At 46.7% G+C, this 17,865-nt stretch overlaps 1 protein-coding gene across 3 annotated transcripts in view; it reads right to left on the minus strand.

Moving 5' to 3' along the window:
• The window catches only part of LOC306785481 (signal-induced proliferation-associated 1-like protein 2), a 48,267-nt gene extending 37,024 nt beyond the window's left edge, over nt 1-11,243 (minus strand). For all 3 annotated transcript variants that reach the window (XM_079279873.1, XM_079279872.1, XM_079279874.1), the window contains exons 1-4: nt 9,698-11,243; nt 6,581-6,714; nt 5,117-5,305; nt 133-307 (exon numbers count right to left, since the gene is read on the minus strand). In XM_079279873.1, coding sequence (XP_079135999.1) covers nt 133-307; nt 5,117-5,305; nt 6,581-6,714; nt 9,698-11,195 — 1,996 coding nt within the window. In that variant the 5' untranslated portion in view covers nt 11,196-11,243. The remainder of the gene's footprint in view (nt 1-132; nt 308-5,116; nt 5,306-6,580; nt 6,715-9,697) is intronic.
• Between the last annotated feature and the right edge of the window lie 6,622 nt (nt 11,244-17,865).

Consider the following 17,865-nt stretch of genomic DNA (forward strand, 5'->3'; position numbering starts at 1 on the left):
AAATCAGGACTAAAGAGACTTAAAAAATAATCATTACACCCCTTAAAAAAAACACAATAGGAAACATCTGCACTCAGTGAGTGGGCCTGGACTTTGTGAATGTTTTCGTTTGGATTGCGTCGCGGATCTTACTCTTGTTATCCAGCTGCGCTCTGTACTTGGTGAAGGCTTTGAGGCGCACCCTCTGACCGAGCAGATCCAAGAACTCCTCCAGCGCCGGCCCGGCGCTCTCGTTGTTGTACATCTCCTCCTCGGTGCTCTGGCCCGCCTTGCAGTAGAGCACTCCCACCTTGTGCTGGAAGCTGAGCTGGAATGAGGAACATACACAAGACACTCAGCGGGTAAGTATCGTTTCCTGCCGCTGATATACTCGTGGACATGCTGTACATTATGCACTCAAGAGCATGCGAGTGCCCACTTTCCATCACGTCACAGCCAATGTGTAGGCCTTCACAGCCCTTCTAGGAGAGCGCTGAAATCCCCCTTTTGTGAAGCCAGGCTATGAACTCTCAGGAGCTCTGAGCGGAGCATAAATCAAGCCCAGCTAATAGCTGCTACTTAAGAGCAGCTGTGGAGCAATGAGGGAGTGAATTACAGACGGATAGCAGCATAGCTTTGGTTTATGGCAGACAACTCTGTAAAGCTGCCAGAAAAGAAACATTTAAATCTTTGGTAAACTAACAAAATACGAGACATTGAACTTCCAAACAACCCACTAATAACACTCTTGATTCGGCCATTGTTCAGCGAAGAGCGCAACAACAAAGATAAATGTCTTATGCACAAAGAGGAGTATTTATAGACCTACAGAAGCCTGCCAAATCTCACAGGTTTTCACTGCAAGCATTAATATTATCCAGAAAATGACAGGTCTGATATGAACTTGTCTCACGAAGAGGCAGGAAGAAAGAAAACATCCGGAGTGATTCTTCTCCGCCGACATGAATCTTTCATGGCTTACATCTCCCTGATGCCGGCCAAGACAGAGCGTAAAAGTGTGTGGGGGGGGGGGGGGGGGGAAGATGACACATGGGCCCTTGCGTTCGGCACCGGTTACCTACATTCAGAGCTCAGGGCAGCGGGATCGTGACCCGGGGAAAATGTGTCAATAAAGCGAAAACGAAAAGGTTTCTCTGAATGTGACAGCCAGCAGATTGATCCACACACTGAAACAAATTGGGATCGCCTTTTTCCTCCTTTACAGGCCATCTGTTCCCCGCTCCTCGCACTGCTGTCGTGATGACTTCCTCCATCAGGCAGCACCGCCCTGCACTATAGGAGCTCCTGCGGTGGATGGAAAGCTATTATAGCACCAAGCCCAGTGGAAATGGCCTGATGTGCAATGATGAGGTCTTCTATTTTTCATCCTGCATTGTACGGGCTTCACTTAACCTCCCGCTCCTCTTAACAGGCCGGTCGACAGCAAAGGACAATCGCATTGCCCTGTGGCGCTGCAAATTTGTCTCTGCCTGAAAAGTGCAAACACATATATAGATGAGTAATGCTCCCGGGGTAAAGCTCATGGTGTAACCGCCTTTGATGTGTTTTTTTTTTTTTTGTTGGTGGCATCAGCTTCCGATGAGCTAATGCAGCCATAACAGAAAAAAAAAAAAAGCTTCATCCTATTTAACGGATCTGTGATTAGCTACAAATCGGAGCATAAGCTGCTAAAAAGCACTCATTTTCTCTCAGATATCTTTCCCTTTCCAATGCTCCTCTCCCTCCATCTATCCAGAGCTGGAGGGTGCAGTTTGCCCCTTTTCTTCTCTTAAGCAAAAATAGAAAAAGAAAAACCCTACAAAAATGCAAAGATAGAAAGACGCTTAATGAGTGGAGGGAGAAACGAGGACAACGTTCCCCTCGGAGATCTCCGAGACTACACCTGAAGGATACAGCTGTGCCCTAACACAACACATAACATCCCCGTGACATCCGTCTGCACTGCAGTGTCCCCGATGCGGCAGACAAAATCCAAAACATGGCTCCCAAAAAGCTGGCTACACTCATCGTGGGTCATTACACGAAACATCGCTGTCGCATTTTGTGCTGTTTTTAGGGGCGGAAAGTGTTCTGCAGCGACGATATCTAAAAACATGGACCGTAGATGTGGGGGGAAAGCGAAGGGGAATAAATTCTGGCGAGGGCATAACTTCACCAACTTAATCCTTAGTCAAAGTCATGCCGGGGGATTGATTTACACAAGGGAGCGGTGACTGCAATGACATCCTCGGTAGGGGGTCGATTACTCTGTTGAACTTGTGGAAAAAAATCTCACTAAAGCCTGACTTGTACTTCAGAGTTGAGCCGTCGCTGTGGGCATCGGGAGTGATTTATGGGCCCACGAAGGCTTTACCGGCTGACTAACACAAGTAAACCTGACGGGCAGCATTGGCGGCGTCGTGCATTTATTCTTTGTTCACGTTATGAGCCGGAGCTGCAGTGAGAGCGGTTTTCTCCGTTAGGTAGACGGTCATTTGTTCAGCATAACTGAGAGGGACAGATTAGCAACCTCTGCCTGACCTCTTCGATGTCGTCTCTGCTATCGCCAAACACTACCATGTGTAGTTACATGCAGACACCCGCAGGCTAGCCCTTATCTTGCTCATATCCTCGCTTTTTTTTTTCTTTTCTTTTTTTTTTTTAAATCGGGAATTATAAATTAAAGCTGAAAATTACATTTCTAATTCTGAAACCGATGCAGAAGATAAACAGTTTCTATTAAACAAGAATTCTGTCATCTCCCGAGACTTTAGCCTCGAGATGGAAACAGCAGATGCACATTTTACATCGATGGCTTCTTTTTTCTTTTCAGGAAAAACGTATAATTTGTGATTTCTGCCACTTAAAATCACATCTCAGAGATCTGATTAACTGCCTAATGCTTTCCCCAGTCCCAATCTGCACACAGGCAGCCCACTGTGATCTACAGTGCGATCTAAAATACATTCACATGCGCTCTGTTCTCTTCTTACATCCAGGGCCATTTACAACACTGCTTTCAGGGGTTCTCTTTCTGCAGAACAGATCATGAGGTTATTGTGAAGATTGTGTGGCTGCAGGCTACTCTCATTAACCAGACGTGCTTTCTGTTCACCGGAAAAAAAAAAAGAGGCCTTTTAAAACACACGCACTCCAACACGAGGACCAACGTCTCCTCAGCAGTGCGCGCACACACTCTAAAAAAGAAAATCCTCCGATAAAGCTTTGAGGTGGAAGAACGTCATGCACTCATACGAACAGAAACACGCCCGGCCGAGCACTTGTGAGTTGCAGCTCTTCCTGTCCAATGTCAGCTTCCTCACGTAAACACATTAGAAGGGGTGGGTGAGAGTCCGGCGCATTTAAAAAAAAAAAGAAGAAGATTACGGGGTGGTTGGCATATTAAACATTTTGCAAGGCAAGCACAACATTTATGATTTAAACAGGAGTGTACAAAAATACTGACGACCAAATATAAAAGCGGCCTCCACTGGGCGTTCGGTTTGAGGTCTGTGAGGAGGAGTGCCAGTTGGAGGAGCTTTGGGCCCCACTTAGCCGGGGCTCTCCTCCTCTGAAAGTAGTTTCTGTGATTACTTTCTTGCCATGTGTCAGTTTCGGTCTTCTATCAAAAGTCAGACGGTCGCTCATACCAAGAAGGCAGGGGGGGGGGGGGGGGGGTGGTCGTGTCGTTTGGCAGGTGAACAAACTCCCGTATCAGCTCCTTGAGATCTGGCAGGAAGCACTTGCCTAGCGCACTTACTTACACAGTTACTTTGCGATAATTGGGTACACAGAGTCTGTCAGCGTCTTAAGTGCATTTAACCTGCTTTGGGGAGAGGACACTACACCGCTCTTGTTTATGCGTGTAACAAAATCTTAATGTACAAGAGGGACGCGGCTGACACTTTCTATTATAAGAGCCTTTCCCCTGTCAAATGGAAGGATGGGCTCATGCTAATGAATGTAATTACACTAATAAGCAGCCAATTCTCTGATAGCAAGACAAGCAATACGGCACGAGCTAATCCCCCCCACACACACTCCTTTCCATCTTGCAGTTTCATGAGATGAGATATTAAAGGCCTTAAGATCACACAATGAATCCATCGCTGACACCTGTGACTGCAGAGAGCCCATATCACTAATAGCCATTTTATTCAAACAGAGATAATGCAAGATGACATCCTCCGCCGTGCAGGCAGAATACCTAATCACCTGCTCTCAGATGAAGTAAGTTGTCAGGAAGCGAGTTACTTCAGCTTCGCGTCTATCGGCAGAAAATGCGTGCCAAAGTAGTCGATGATGGCTGCGGAGAGAGTGGGATTCATATTGATTCTAATTAAGTGTGATATTGGCTGTCTTGTGGCTCCACACGGGAGCCTGTTTTCATCTATAAGAAGCAGCCCACATATGGGACAGAGGCTCCTGCTATTTGAAGTTAATCCCTCCCAGAGACAGAGACAGACGTACCTTGAATAAGATCTATATCTTAATATCAATACAGCCCGTCATAATCTAATTCCAAGACATTATTCATAATAAGATTTTAGTGATGGCTTAAAATTAAACAACTGGAAAATCTGTGAGGAGGAGAGTGACTGGGCTACGGCTTTTCCTTCTTTAAGAAGGATTAATTAAACAGCTTGGGAAGCTATACAGCCAGCAGCTGGTTAGCCTAGCTTAGCATAAAGACTGAAAATGGGGGTAAACAGGTAGCCTGGCTCTATCAGAACCCAAGAACATCCACCTACGGGCACCACTTAAGTAAACTAATAAACACGCTATATCTAGGTTGTTTTATCCGTACAAAAAAACAAATGGTAATAAAGAAAAATGGTGGTTTTATGGGGTTTATGTGACGCACCATTTCTTGTCCGGATGCAGTGACTTCCTAGGACCTCACAGTGACTGCAGTAAGTGACAGCGTCCAGACAAATAATAGTGTTCAACATCCCATAAATCCACAAATTGTAATTTTACTCTCCTGCTTTTGAAAGCAAAACGCATGAATTTCCCCCTCGCAACAAATGTCCCTGATCAAGTCTCCTCGTCACAGATCGCTCCAGTGCTGCTCAATCATCATCATCACACGTCTGTGGTGGCACTCAAAGCCCGGAGGACGCGTCGATGTACTCACCCCCTGCTCGTCCAGCTTGAGTAGCTGCTCCGGGACCTTGGGGGAGTTGAGGGACAGCCGCAGACACTGGATATTAATCTCAGGGATGACGTACTCGAGCACCTCTTTCAGCGGCAGGCCGCGGGCCGTCCCGTGTCTCGCAGTGGATGGAATAGCATCCTCCAGGATGGCTCCACGGAGTGTGGTCAGCTGGAAGAAAAACAAAGACAGACGGTGAGGTTTCATCCAGTTAAGCAAAGTGTCTTACGAGGTCTTGATGTCCCCTCGTAGAATGTGTTGCGTTTAGGTCAGTGTGTGCGCTGTTTCCATGCTGGTCAACGTGTGATTGTATTCATTTGGATCTCATTAAGTGGTTGTATTTTATTTCAATATGTTGGAAGCCAAAACCAGGCTCATATGCTAGCTGCTGTGTGAGCCAGCAATAATATCCTTTTATGTTGTGCCATATTATTCAGGGCAATGGCTCCATTACGGCTCCATTGGAAGGCATTAGGAACTCACATTCTAAATAATTAAGACAAGCTAACAGCGCACTTGATGTTAAGTAGTATTTCACGAGTAAGATCATTAATGTGCCAGTAAACGTTGACCCGAACAGCTTCAGAACACCCACTCTGTGACCCTGTGTTGTTCAGAGCATCACAGACACATTTACGCCCACAAATCACATTTCCACGCGAATGTCAGCAGTCAGCGGCTGTCCGACAGAGAGGCTTTTTTCCGATAAGCAGATCCCTTAAGAGACTCGGAGAGGGAAGGGCGAGTGAGAGTGGTGCAGAGAGGCGGCGAGCGACCGGGGCTAAATGATAGGAGTACACGGCAAATAGAGGCTCCAGCGGTTGGGGAGTTTAAGCATGCTCTGCGTGCTACTTGCAGGGCCACCGTGACCCAGATACATTTTTTTACCGTGGGAGTGGTGCTTTACACCAAGAACAGTGCTGGATATCAGTGACGTTTCCCTGCCTGACACATCTGTGACACCTGAATTATTCAGTGGATGCGACCTCCCTGCATCCAATGTAGGAGAGGTTTCTGTACCGCCAGGGACTGTGCAGCTCAGGGCTGTGCTTGAATCCCGTTGTGTCGAGATGGAGAGCCAGGGTGATCACGCTGACTCTGATAGACGGCAATCAGCGTTTGCATGAACGGCCAACTCAGTCACAACTGGCACAGAATCACATTAGGGTGCAAGGAGCAGATTTAGGAGCGAGGAGAAGCCGCCTCTTGTTTTCAGGAGTACTGAAGCATTCCTGCGCTGCTTGAACAAGCCCTGATCTGAGAGACCTCCACATTAAAACACAATATACAAAAAACATCCTAAAGCACGATCTAGCTCGTAGTCAATTCTTTAATTGGACGATAGTAAAAATCGGTTAACTCCTACCCGAGCACCGCTAATAGTTCGACGCTGACTGGAGACAACGAGCGGTGCAGCACAAGTGCGCTTCGGTGCATCATAGTTACCTGACTGGTTCTGAAGGTGACTCGATAGTTGTGCTGCATTCCATCTTTCTCCTTCCCGTCGTCCAGCCGCTCCCTGCGGACGCTGACCGCCACAGGGCCCAGATTGTCATCGACCCCGAAGTAGTTTTGATGCTCTGTGGGGGGGGGGGAGTAAGATGTCAATGAAAAACACACATCAACTTCACAGAAATGAACAACCTCTAGTTCCAAGAGTTCTTTGAGAATGAGAAATTATAATCTTTTTCAAATATGTTAAAATCACTGCTTTTGCTTTGACAGAATATCCTTTTATGTTACTGAGCAAATATATTCTTTTATTTATTTGCGTATAAAAACACCCCTCTGTGTGTGGATTGGCCGTGGACGAGCTGAGACACTGATTACAGAGAGCAGCAGGGGGTCCAGTGGAAATAGATTCACTTTGGTTTAGAGCCTGGCGTGTAGTGGGATTTTAAAAAAGCAAACAAATAAAATAAAAATAGAGCTCTGGGCAGTTTGACCCGCGCCGACCCGTCACTGACCCAGATACTCCACACAATGTCGCGCCTCTCACCATATAAAAACTATTCTTACAGCATGACAGTAACGTTCATGGGGGGGGGGGGGGGGGGGGGGCTTTTAGTATCTGGACAGATAGAGCCACACCTGCTACTGTACAGAGGAGCAGGCTTAACAAACCATGCCAAAAATAAGGGTTGCATCACTCAAGGTCATTTCTGTTTTTTGTCATTTGATAACTGGCTGCGCGGAGAGGAGGGTTATGTGGGGAGAGACAGACGGGGCAATGTTTCCTGGCTTCGTTTAAACCCAGTGGTTACATGGTATGTGCCTTAAACCACCAGGCCACCAGGATGTCCCCTCAGTTCAGGCTCAGAGTATTTGTGTCCTTCAGGGGAATGTAAGCAGAATTGAACATTTTAGGTTCTTTTCTGGCAAGGCTTCAAGAATAGCAATGTTGCCAACGTTCTTTGTGAGGTTTAAAGAAAAACGTAATGAACACTAGAGGGGACTTTTAGTCATTTTAGTTCTAAGCATTTGAAACACCAGTACTAATTTATGTGTTGACATAAAGTATTCAATTGGAAATTCATTATAACTGCCTAAATAAGGCAGTCAGAATACAATTTACTTCATGAGAACATCGCAAATATATGGTGTCATTGCGAAACATTATCTTTAGTGTTCGTCCGAAAAGGGTCTGTGTGTGCGTTATGTATGTGCGAGTGTGTGTGTTTAGGACATGGACAAGAGCTGAGCTTTGCACACAAAAAGCGATGCCTTGCGCAAACAGCCCCTAATCCGGGCTAAAGCCGCGGAGAAAGACCTGGATTCAGCAGACAACAAAAGGAAAAAAACGCCGCAGGAACTCACATTCCTGCAGAAGTTTTCACACTGCCTCCACGCTGCGTAGAGCATGCGATGTATAAATACGCAGATTCTCGTCGCTGTGGCATTAATGTCGGGTGGCGAATGGCACATATCGGCGTGAGTAATAAAGGAAGTGTACGAAGGCAGTGCGGGGCTAACCGCCTGAGGAATGCGAGGCTCGTCAGGGACAGGCGAGTGAGGGGAAATGCTCTGTGAGGCATAAGGTCAGATGATGGTAGGAGCCCCAGTGGCCTCTGTAAGAGAGACACCGGGCATCAGAATGCCGACGGCACAGCGAGGGAGACTTATAGAGGAAAGCTTTTTGTCAACACACTTCTATAACATGTCTCCGTTACTCATCACATGGCATTGACAATTTGCCAAAGGTTGCCGAATGGATGACTTTGATTGTCATGTCAAACAATGCCTCTTTTCCCATCTTCACTCCACACTGAAGAAATGCCTTCAAATTCTTCAATCTGTATGTTCTCACCTTTTTACATTCACGGCTCTAAAACTATATTTCAGGTCAGATATCTCCCTATAAGGCACGGGTCACATAACTGTGCCTTTATATATATTGTGTGTGCGTGTGTGTGTGTGTGTAACAAGTTATGGCCCGAGGGTGTGGATAAAACATTAAGTCCATTAGTGCAGCCTGGGGAGAAACACTCCTGTTGCTAAGGGAAGGAGGGCTTTAGGCAATCAATGGGATCAATGTTCAGCCCAGGTTGGTAAAAGCCTGCCCTAAAGTGGTGACATGTTTGTGTGAGTGTGTGCCTTTTTTTTGTGTGTGTGCGCACGCCGGTTTGTGTGCGTTTACGGTGAAGCAGAGGTGACGACAGACCTGTTTCCCCGATACAACACCTCGTGAAAATAGGGCAAAAGCTACATCCACATCCTGTGGAGGTCTTCTGTAAAAACCATAACGTCACAACGAAACTGACAGCAACGCGGAGCATTTCACATGTACATTGGCACACCGGGGGATGCGGTAGGTGAGGCAACGTTTCACGGTAAATGATTATCAGAGTGAACTCCACGGTACAATAAAAGATACTGTAAGCAGAGCAGCTCTGTAATGGTCTCGTTAACCGGAGACACCGAGCCTCCAACAAAGAGAGTATCTTTTTTTGGAGCAGGTCAGGCATCTCTCGGTGTTAAAGGTGAAGCAGCTGTTTTTCTGGAGAGGCTCAAGAATGGGTAACTCAATCTGCTGAGAGCGGCGGACAGAGTCGCACAGACAGTGTGTATAATGCGATGATGGGTCGGGGGTTCGCGTGGCATTCTCAGCATCAGTCACATAGGTGTTTTAATGAGGGGGCCCGTGGCATAGTTTTACTGACCCTAAAAGTTTTAGGGGAGGGGTCCTCACACCCGTGCGGCCTCCACAGTGAACAGCTGCAACGCACACCCTCTCGCTTCCCACATGACTAATCACAGCCACTCCGCGGGGTTCAGGGCAATATCACAGGGAGGACATGACTGCTCCTCTCCCGAGGAAGTGAGACACACACACACACACACTCAACACAAGCCTGCTATTGTTCTGGCCCTTATTTCATCTGGTCTTACAAAAATAAGTGGGCCGTCAAGATATCTGACCCAGTGAGTCGAGGCTGTTCCATTTGGGAACTTTCTTGTTTCAAGGATATAGAATTGGCCTGGAACGTTTAACAATCCTCACATCCTGTTAAATCTCGGTAAACTCAAACATAACACATCATCATCACCGTAAGCGTTCCTTACCTCGCCCATAGAAGTACTTGTGGTAGTAGTATGCGCCGAGGTCGATGTGCTCAATGATGTAGCGTTTGACCTTCTCTCTGTGGATAGGCTGGTTTTCTCGAGGCACCTCCAGTACAGAGACTCCGGCATTGGTGCAGTGGGAACTTAAAGAGGATTCAAAAGAGCAGCTCTCTGACAAACCACTGTAGTTGGCACTGTTGGCTCTGGAGAGGGAGATCCTCCTCTCGCCCTCGCCGCCGATCTCGTTGCGGAAGTGTGGACAGCCGAGCACTAAGCTGTTGCTCTTCCCGTCCCCTTCGTCGGTGTCCAGGTTCTCCTTGGGGTTCAAGTCCTCCCTGCTGCCGAGTGGCGACTCGAACATGGGGGTGTTTCCACTGCTACATCCTGATGCTCCGCCGTCGGGGCACCCTGCTCCGGGTCCAGCCAGTGCTCCGCCTCCGGGCCCTCCGGCTGAGGCGGCTGAAGCCCCGGTGGTGGTGTTCTTCCTCTGGTTGAGGGTAGCTCTGCTTGCCACCGCCTCGCTGATGTTGAAAAGAACACTTTGGACGTCATAGTGCGCAAAGCATTTTTGGAAGCTGAGCGGCCGCCGGTCGTCCTCTATTGAGAGCCGCAAGGCGTCACTCTCACTCTTTATGGTCCGGAGTTTCCGGAACAGAGACGTTTCGGATGATTCCGATTTAAGGCGCCTCATGAAGGACCGCTCCGGCTCCCGGCTGTAAATGAGAGAGTTGTCTACGTAGTCATAGCCCGGAATGTGGACTATCTCGCCCCTGGCGATCTGGGCCGCTGTCTGCAGGCTGGGGGAGAGGGCGGCATCGCAGCGCAACAACTCGGGGAAACACATGGGCGGTATGCTCCGGTGGTCCAGAGTGTCCACTCGGTAGCCTCTGAGCATGGTGAAGAAGCCGTCTCCAGTCAGGCCCTGGCGGTCAATGGAGGACGTGCTGCCGTATTCGCGGTGCAGCGAGGCCCCGGTGTTTGGATTGACGGCATTCTGGTCCATGACGTCCTCAGAGTCAATATCACTGATGGTAACGTCGCTGTTGCTGCGCTGGCGGATCGGATGTAGACCCTTCAGCGGGGAGAGGCTGAGGAGGTCACTCAGTGTGTATTTGTCAGAGTAGTCTACCTCCAGACACACTGACTGGCCTTGCTCCAGTATGTCCACAGTATGTTCCAGCTGGCCGTTTTGAAATACAGGTATGACACTCTGATAGTTCGGCGGAGGCCGTCCGTCCCATCCGTCATTCCTTGGTGGCCATTCTGTCACCCTGGCCCTGACGCCCATTTTAGGCATGGCTGGATTACCATTTGTCTTACCTGCGCCGTCGGCTTTCCCCTGCATGTTGGGCGCTGGCGGTCCCATGCTACCATTCAGGGCTTTGAGTTTCCTGTTGAATAGCTCCTCTGACTGCATTACTCTGGAGTATTCTTCTGGGCCTCCCACAATTCCCACGAGGTTTGATTTGTTATCCGTCACAGGGCTCAAAATACTCATATCCTGCTGGCGGACTCCTTGAAGAGCAGACTTCCCTTCTTCATTACATCATGTGATTCGCTCACTGCCGAGCGGAGGCGGAGCCTCTTTCCTGAGTCAAAGAAGCAGCCGTCGTCATAACTCACAGAAGGCGGCTGGCACGACGATCAACACACAGCATTTGGATGTCAAGGACAAGTGTCTGAGGGGCGCTGAGACACAGCGCGTGGAGTCTTTCCTCACAGCGTGCCGCCAACGCAGAGAGACAGCTGGAAGAGTTGGACCTGTGGCACAGAAAGGAAGACAGAAGAGAATGTTAGCACACGGCGAGAGGGTCAGAACATTGTAACTGAGGCGTTTTTATTGAAAACATAGGGAAAAGCAATTTGTGTTCCTCAAAATGACCCAAAACGCGTCACATTCGGTTCAGCTATAAAGATGATCACACTGCTTACCTAAATTGCCTGTACCCTGTTATCTTGTAATAAACGCCAACTGAGTGTTATACAGGGCTGCATTAGTTTTAGAACAAATGCAGAGCATATCATCGAATACGGCTAATTAGTGTAGTCGAGAGAAGCTGGGGCCATTATGGGTTTATAACAAGATGGATGTATATCTTTGCTGGTGCTCCCAGCCAATGCCTAACAGATGGCGGTGAAGACAATTACAGCAACAAGAGGCAGATGTTCAGCTAAATGTTCACATGTACTAATATCTGATCCAACCGCTCGCAGCATCATCAAGCTGCAAATTATACAGGGGGATAGTTTTGAATATTCAACGGCAACGCCACAACGCCTTTTAAATCTGATGTAGTTGGTTAGGAGGGAAATTAACAAGAACCCAATGAGGTAAACTGACTGTGACAAATACAAATGTGTTTAATGTAATATAATATAATACACATAATTGCCACAAACTCACTGAAATATGACGTGGGAGTCCACTCCACTACCGTAACTACAGAAAAGAAAGATTACAAGTTCTTTTCCCCCGTGTTCAGTTTTGTTCAACTGGGGAAATAATAAAACAGACAAAAGGCTGACACCAGCAGTTTTTATTCATTAACCTGAACATCTGAGGACAGAGCGAAAACATCGGTTGGCTTGTCCTTGAAAAGCCGATTTGTTCCCTCTTGAGTATTTCAGATGTCGGATACACATTGTGCTGCAAACTCACGTGGTTTCCATTTGTATCCGTAATGTCTATCAGTATATCAGCCGTGTGTAGACGTTTGGTAAACGCCGGGTTGGTCGCATATCCTCGTTCTAACGGCGGCAAACTATTTTGACATGGACAATGCAATAAAGATGCTAACAAACAAAGACTGTGCCGTGTGCCGTCGCTGAAAGCAAAGAGGAAGTGAGCGACTTCTGCATGAAAGATCACACCACACCATGTCACACTCGAGACTACAAGTGTCCTACAGTGACCTAAATGCTTTTCTCGTGTTCTTTGGGGCTGGTGGTGTGCCTCCTTCCTCCTTCTACTGCAATCACGTGAAAACACCATGAGTTAGCGAACAAACCCTCCACTTCACAGAGGCACTGGATTGTCAGTTATTTATTTTTGCTTCAGTGGAGATGATAAAGCTATTGTCGTTGTGAGGTTTCACTCTAAACGTGATTGGCAAAGTCGGGCACCCCGAGCTTTGCTTCAGCGGCGTATACGATATATTCTGTTCCCAGACAACTGTTTACATTTCTCAGTTATTGATAAGGAGGGTAAACTATTTTGGGATGAAAATGTGGGTCACATCAAGATTAGCTACAGGCCAGACTCGCCCAAATACACTGGGGATGACTCTGAAACATTGTAATAATAAAGCGTGCGCTTCAGCCCGGGCTAGATACAGGTTAATGCGTGCATGACCCAAATGTGTATGAATAGATTGATAATGATGCCTCCTCCGTTAGATGTACTGCCAAACTACCCACAATCCTCTCTCTCTCCCCCTCTCCCCCATCGCGGTCTGGTCTGGTTCTGAACACTGCTTCAGTCACAAGCCAGAATCTGTAGTGCCACTGTGTTTAAAGACAACGCTTAGAGAGGACAGCAAGATGTTGTGTTGTGTCATGTGAATGCATAATGTAGAGACATGTTCTGGGAAATATGTTCGTCCCTTAGAACTGGCGAATGATAAACAATGGATTATCTGCCGGGTTGTAGCGGAGTTAACAACGCCAAAGCAAAGCCACATTTTCTATGCAGACAACAGCCGAGTCGGAAAAAAGGCTCAAGTGGCAGATTTGGGTATGCTGTTGGTTTTGGTTTTATTATTTCAACATAAAGCAATAATCATATGTGAAAGTTACAAATGTGAATTGTCCCAGCCAATATTTGGTAAAAACCATGACTGATAAGGTCTAATTTCTGAATATATACCAATGTGTTGGTGTAAGCAGGGACCAATGATGTCTGAAGAATTACCACTATATGAAGTGTAAACGTGTCGATCGGCTGCATTTGGTAATAGAGACTCATTTCAGAATTATTTGTTAATCTTATTTCTTGAATTGACAAGAAAAAAAAATGGAATTGTGAGCTACGTTTGTTGAATTCACTAAATGTCCATCACCATCATCTATAGTCCCTTTCACATATGCAGCCTATCCCTGAAATATTCAGGAAACATTTCCTGCATGAGCTCATGTGGGACTGGGATCCGCCATCAATATTCAGGCAGAACTTCCAATTTCCCACCTCGAGACATTTCAGAGAAAATGTTGGAATGGCTGTGTTGTGACTGAAAGCAGAAAGGGTTAAGTCGGTCTGATGAAAGACGGAAACCAATCACAAGACTCTGCTGATGACTTATTTAAATCTGCGACTTGTTTGTGGCTGAGAGTTTCCGCCAATGTTTTCATGGGTTGAGCTCCTTGCCTAAAAATAACAAGACTTCTTCCAACGAGTACACGATGGCGATCCCGATAATTACATTGTTCAATTATCGTACAATATATGGACATGACCTCGATAATGTGTACGACTATCGACTAATAAAAAGCAGTTTTCCCTACGAATATAAGACTTGAGCATTACTCAGTACTCACACATTGCAATTCTTTTGCAAAAGTCCATTTAATTTATTGTTTTTATTGTGGTTTTATTTAATTTATGTTTTATTTATTTAGAATATTAAAAAAAAGAAGAATGTCATTGCATTTCTAAAGTCTGAATATCTTATGAATAAAAGTCCATTGCTCTTTGAAAGGGTGTCGGGTTCTTGGATTATTGTGCTTTTATATTAGCAGTACCATAAAATGGTCTTAAAATTACAATATGTTGTTTATGGCGGTTATCGTGAAAGCTTACGTACACTTTGCCCCGTCTTCTTCTACTTCGGTTGAGTTTTATGGCAGTTGACATCCGTAAATGTAGCATAACCGTAATCTGGACCGTCCCTCGCCCTATTCCGGTATTGCCAGAGCGTGTGTGAAAAGACGCCAGACGGATATGTTCCTGAATGTAGTGTGAATAGTGAAAATCACCGGCGGTGCCCGAGTATCCCAGTAGTTTACCAGGAACTATGCCTGAAAGAAGCTTACGTCAACTAAAATCCATCTCAGGTCTCTTTCCCAGTCACCACAGAGCGGAGAAGTGACTATACGGAGGTCTGCTGACCACCAGCAACAAATGTCACACGTCGACTGAACGCGGTCCTTTCACACTCACAAATAGAGCTGGTGACAGCAAAATGTGCCACCTGTCCAAACAGCTTCATCAATGGGGACACTCCGACAGAGGCTTTGACGGATGACTGAGAACAAGACGAACAAAGAAGCCGACATACTGTAATCTCCGTGCATGACGACAAAACAGCAGGAATGAGTTTTCACAGGAGTCTGTGTCGAGCAGCAAAAAGCATTAAAACAAACAATCAACGCTCAACGTTTACAATCACCGTTAGGAGAAAACAGGATCACGTTATAGAGTCAAATCAGCACAAAAGGACAAATACATCAGTTATATAGCTTCCTAGTTTCACCTCCAAACTCTTTCCAACTGGTTGTGAATTCATAGTAAAAAAAACAGAAACAGGCGACTAGTCCGTTTATGTTCATGCCGTCTCGCCTCTCCTTGTTTGTGCTGCTACACGGGGTCAGCAAAGGGTTAGCGGGCCTGCATTTCACGTTGGGAGCAGGACAGGATAAACCAGTGACCACGGTGGTCTGTGTTTCCCTTTCCTGCCTCCTATTAGCTACTTTCACTGAGACAGTGATTAATGAACACAGTTGTACCATGTCTCATTTCACATCTATCCCCCCCTCCCCCAAACTAAGAGAGAGCCACAGGCTACTTGGTCAGCAGAATCCATGTTCTTTGTGACCTGAAGGAGGCTGTTTTCTGTCCTTGCCTTTGTGGCTGTTTTCTGTCCTTGCCTGTGTGTGTGTGTGTGTGTGGGAGGCAGCAGATGGAGGGTGGGCGGTCTGCTTTGCTAACAGCCCTTTATTACTGGAGTAATGCATCGCCATTATGGCTGTTTAAGACACATGGCCCGGTGAACAGGGGGGAAGGGGACAGCAAAGGAGAGACGGGGAGAGAAAAGAGAGGCCTAATAACAGTAATGAACTCATTCTCCGTCTCTGATGTTGGAAGAGTCCGTCTTTCATCTCGGTCCATCCAGATAGGAGCGGCCCAGCGGTTCTGCCGGTTCTTAAAATAATCCTCTGACATTGCGGCCTGATTTAAAGGCCCGGCAGATATTAATACACTGTCAGAAAAAGTGCACACGTCCTGAGTTTAATGGTCCAATGTATCACCGATATTTCATTCACCCGAGCAGGACACACACGGCATGGTGTCAGCCAACTCTGACAGACTGACTCCTCATTAGTCACTTCTACACAACTGTCGCTTGTGGACAGGAAGTCCCTCTGAACAAAACCTTGGAATGTCTTTTTGTCCGATCGGATTGATCAAACTGGGTCTTAAGGCCCATCGGGAAATACGGCGACATGAGCGAAGAGTGAATTTATGTAAATTGAGTAACAATGCAAAGATGTTCCAGCAAAACAGCAGCGCATATTTTAACGCTGAAGTTCAATTGTATGCCGGTTGCGAAAACACATTTCTTGCACATTATTCAGCTTTATCCACTCGGCGCTGACAGCACTTAAGGAAATTAGGCACACGCTGTATGCTCGAAAAAGCAGCGCCATGTCATAAGCCCTTTAAAAGATATTCTGAAGAGGAACGCCTAATCCTCCGCGAGCCTGATTTGTTGACAACGCGGCCCATTTCAGGTAGCAGCGACGCTCTGAAAAAGCCAAACCTGTCACTTGCCTTAGACCTAAGGATATGCGTCAAAACATCTTGCGCTCAACGATGTAGCAGAGGTTTGGTAAATTGTGTGTCGAAATTGCACAAAGTCACCCGGATGTCGCAATTATGCAAGCAAAATATCAAGATTTGCATGTGTTTGGATATCAAAAGGCACAATTTAGCAGTATGTTTCTGCCCGTACACCCATTGTGCATGATTACAGAATATTATAACAACATTTGAGCCCTGCTTTTATACTTTCTTGAATTTTCACACTCAAAAATATCCTCCACAGCGTCCAGCCTATTGCACCTCGGGTCACACATGTTTATTTAGCCCCTACCTAAGATGCTGGGCCACTCTGAGCCCTGGGGCTGAACACAGACCTGTGATTATAGCCAATTATCCTTAATAAGGCCCGGGGGTAATTGACCCATATTAATGCTCCTCTGTTCCTGCGAGCAGGAAGTAGTAGCTGGCCTCGGCCTCGACCTCGACCTCCGGAGCTGAAGCCAAGCTGCGATGCAGTCATCCTCTCCTCCCGCAGCCAAATTGGGGGTGCAAATGTAGGTTAGAGGCCAAGATTATTACACCAATTTTCCAGCTCATGGACTTCATCACATAGTGAGTCAGGCGGCATTGCTATGTGAAGCAAAATCCCTCTCGGTGCATTCACGAACATTTGGACGGGTCACACCGCGTTCATCGTTAACACAGAGTAAGGGAAGAAATCCAAGCGGAAAGCAGACACACCTGAAGGCACGTTGCTTATGCTTCGCTGCCCCGCTGATTGATAGCTCAATGAACTCACAGTAAAAACAATGAATCACATTCCATGTCGCGTCACACTCAAATACGATCAAATTCACGCCGAATGCGGGTTTTAGGGCTCCGTCCTCCAAGGAGCTGCTTTTTTTTAACAACGTGGGAGCTCTGTGTTCAATCCTCTATTTAGAGCAGCTGTTGCAACCTTGCGGTGGAAGTTGGAGGGGAGTGCGCGATGGTTTTTGGGGCAGGAACGATATTAAATTCATCACACTTTCAGTCGGGGGAAGGAGGGGTGGACTGCAACCAGACACGGGCATCTCCAATCTGATGGAAAAACAGTCGCGTTTCTGCTTCACTGGAGCGATTCTCTACCGTAACGGGGTTAAGGCGAGGGAGGATGTGAGGCTGAGGAGAGAAGTGAAAATGGTGAAGTGGGAAGGAGGAGAAAAAAGAAAAAAAAAAAAAAAAAAGAATGGGAGTTTTGCCAAACCTTGCTCAAAAGAGATTTGTGCCATTAATTGGGCGATGTTATCCTTGAGAGTTCATTACTGGGGCCTGGGAAACCAGTCATCCCATCTTCCCCAAGTGCCTCCAGAACCAGAAAGGACACTTGTTAAGAATGGGTGTGTGTCACTATGGGCCAAAGAAAACCAAA

Source organism: Melanostigma gelatinosum, assembly GCF_949748355.1.
Source record: "Melanostigma gelatinosum genome assembly, chromosome: 12".
Taxonomy (NCBI): Eukaryota; Metazoa; Chordata; class Actinopteri; order Perciformes; family Zoarcidae; genus Melanostigma; species Melanostigma gelatinosum.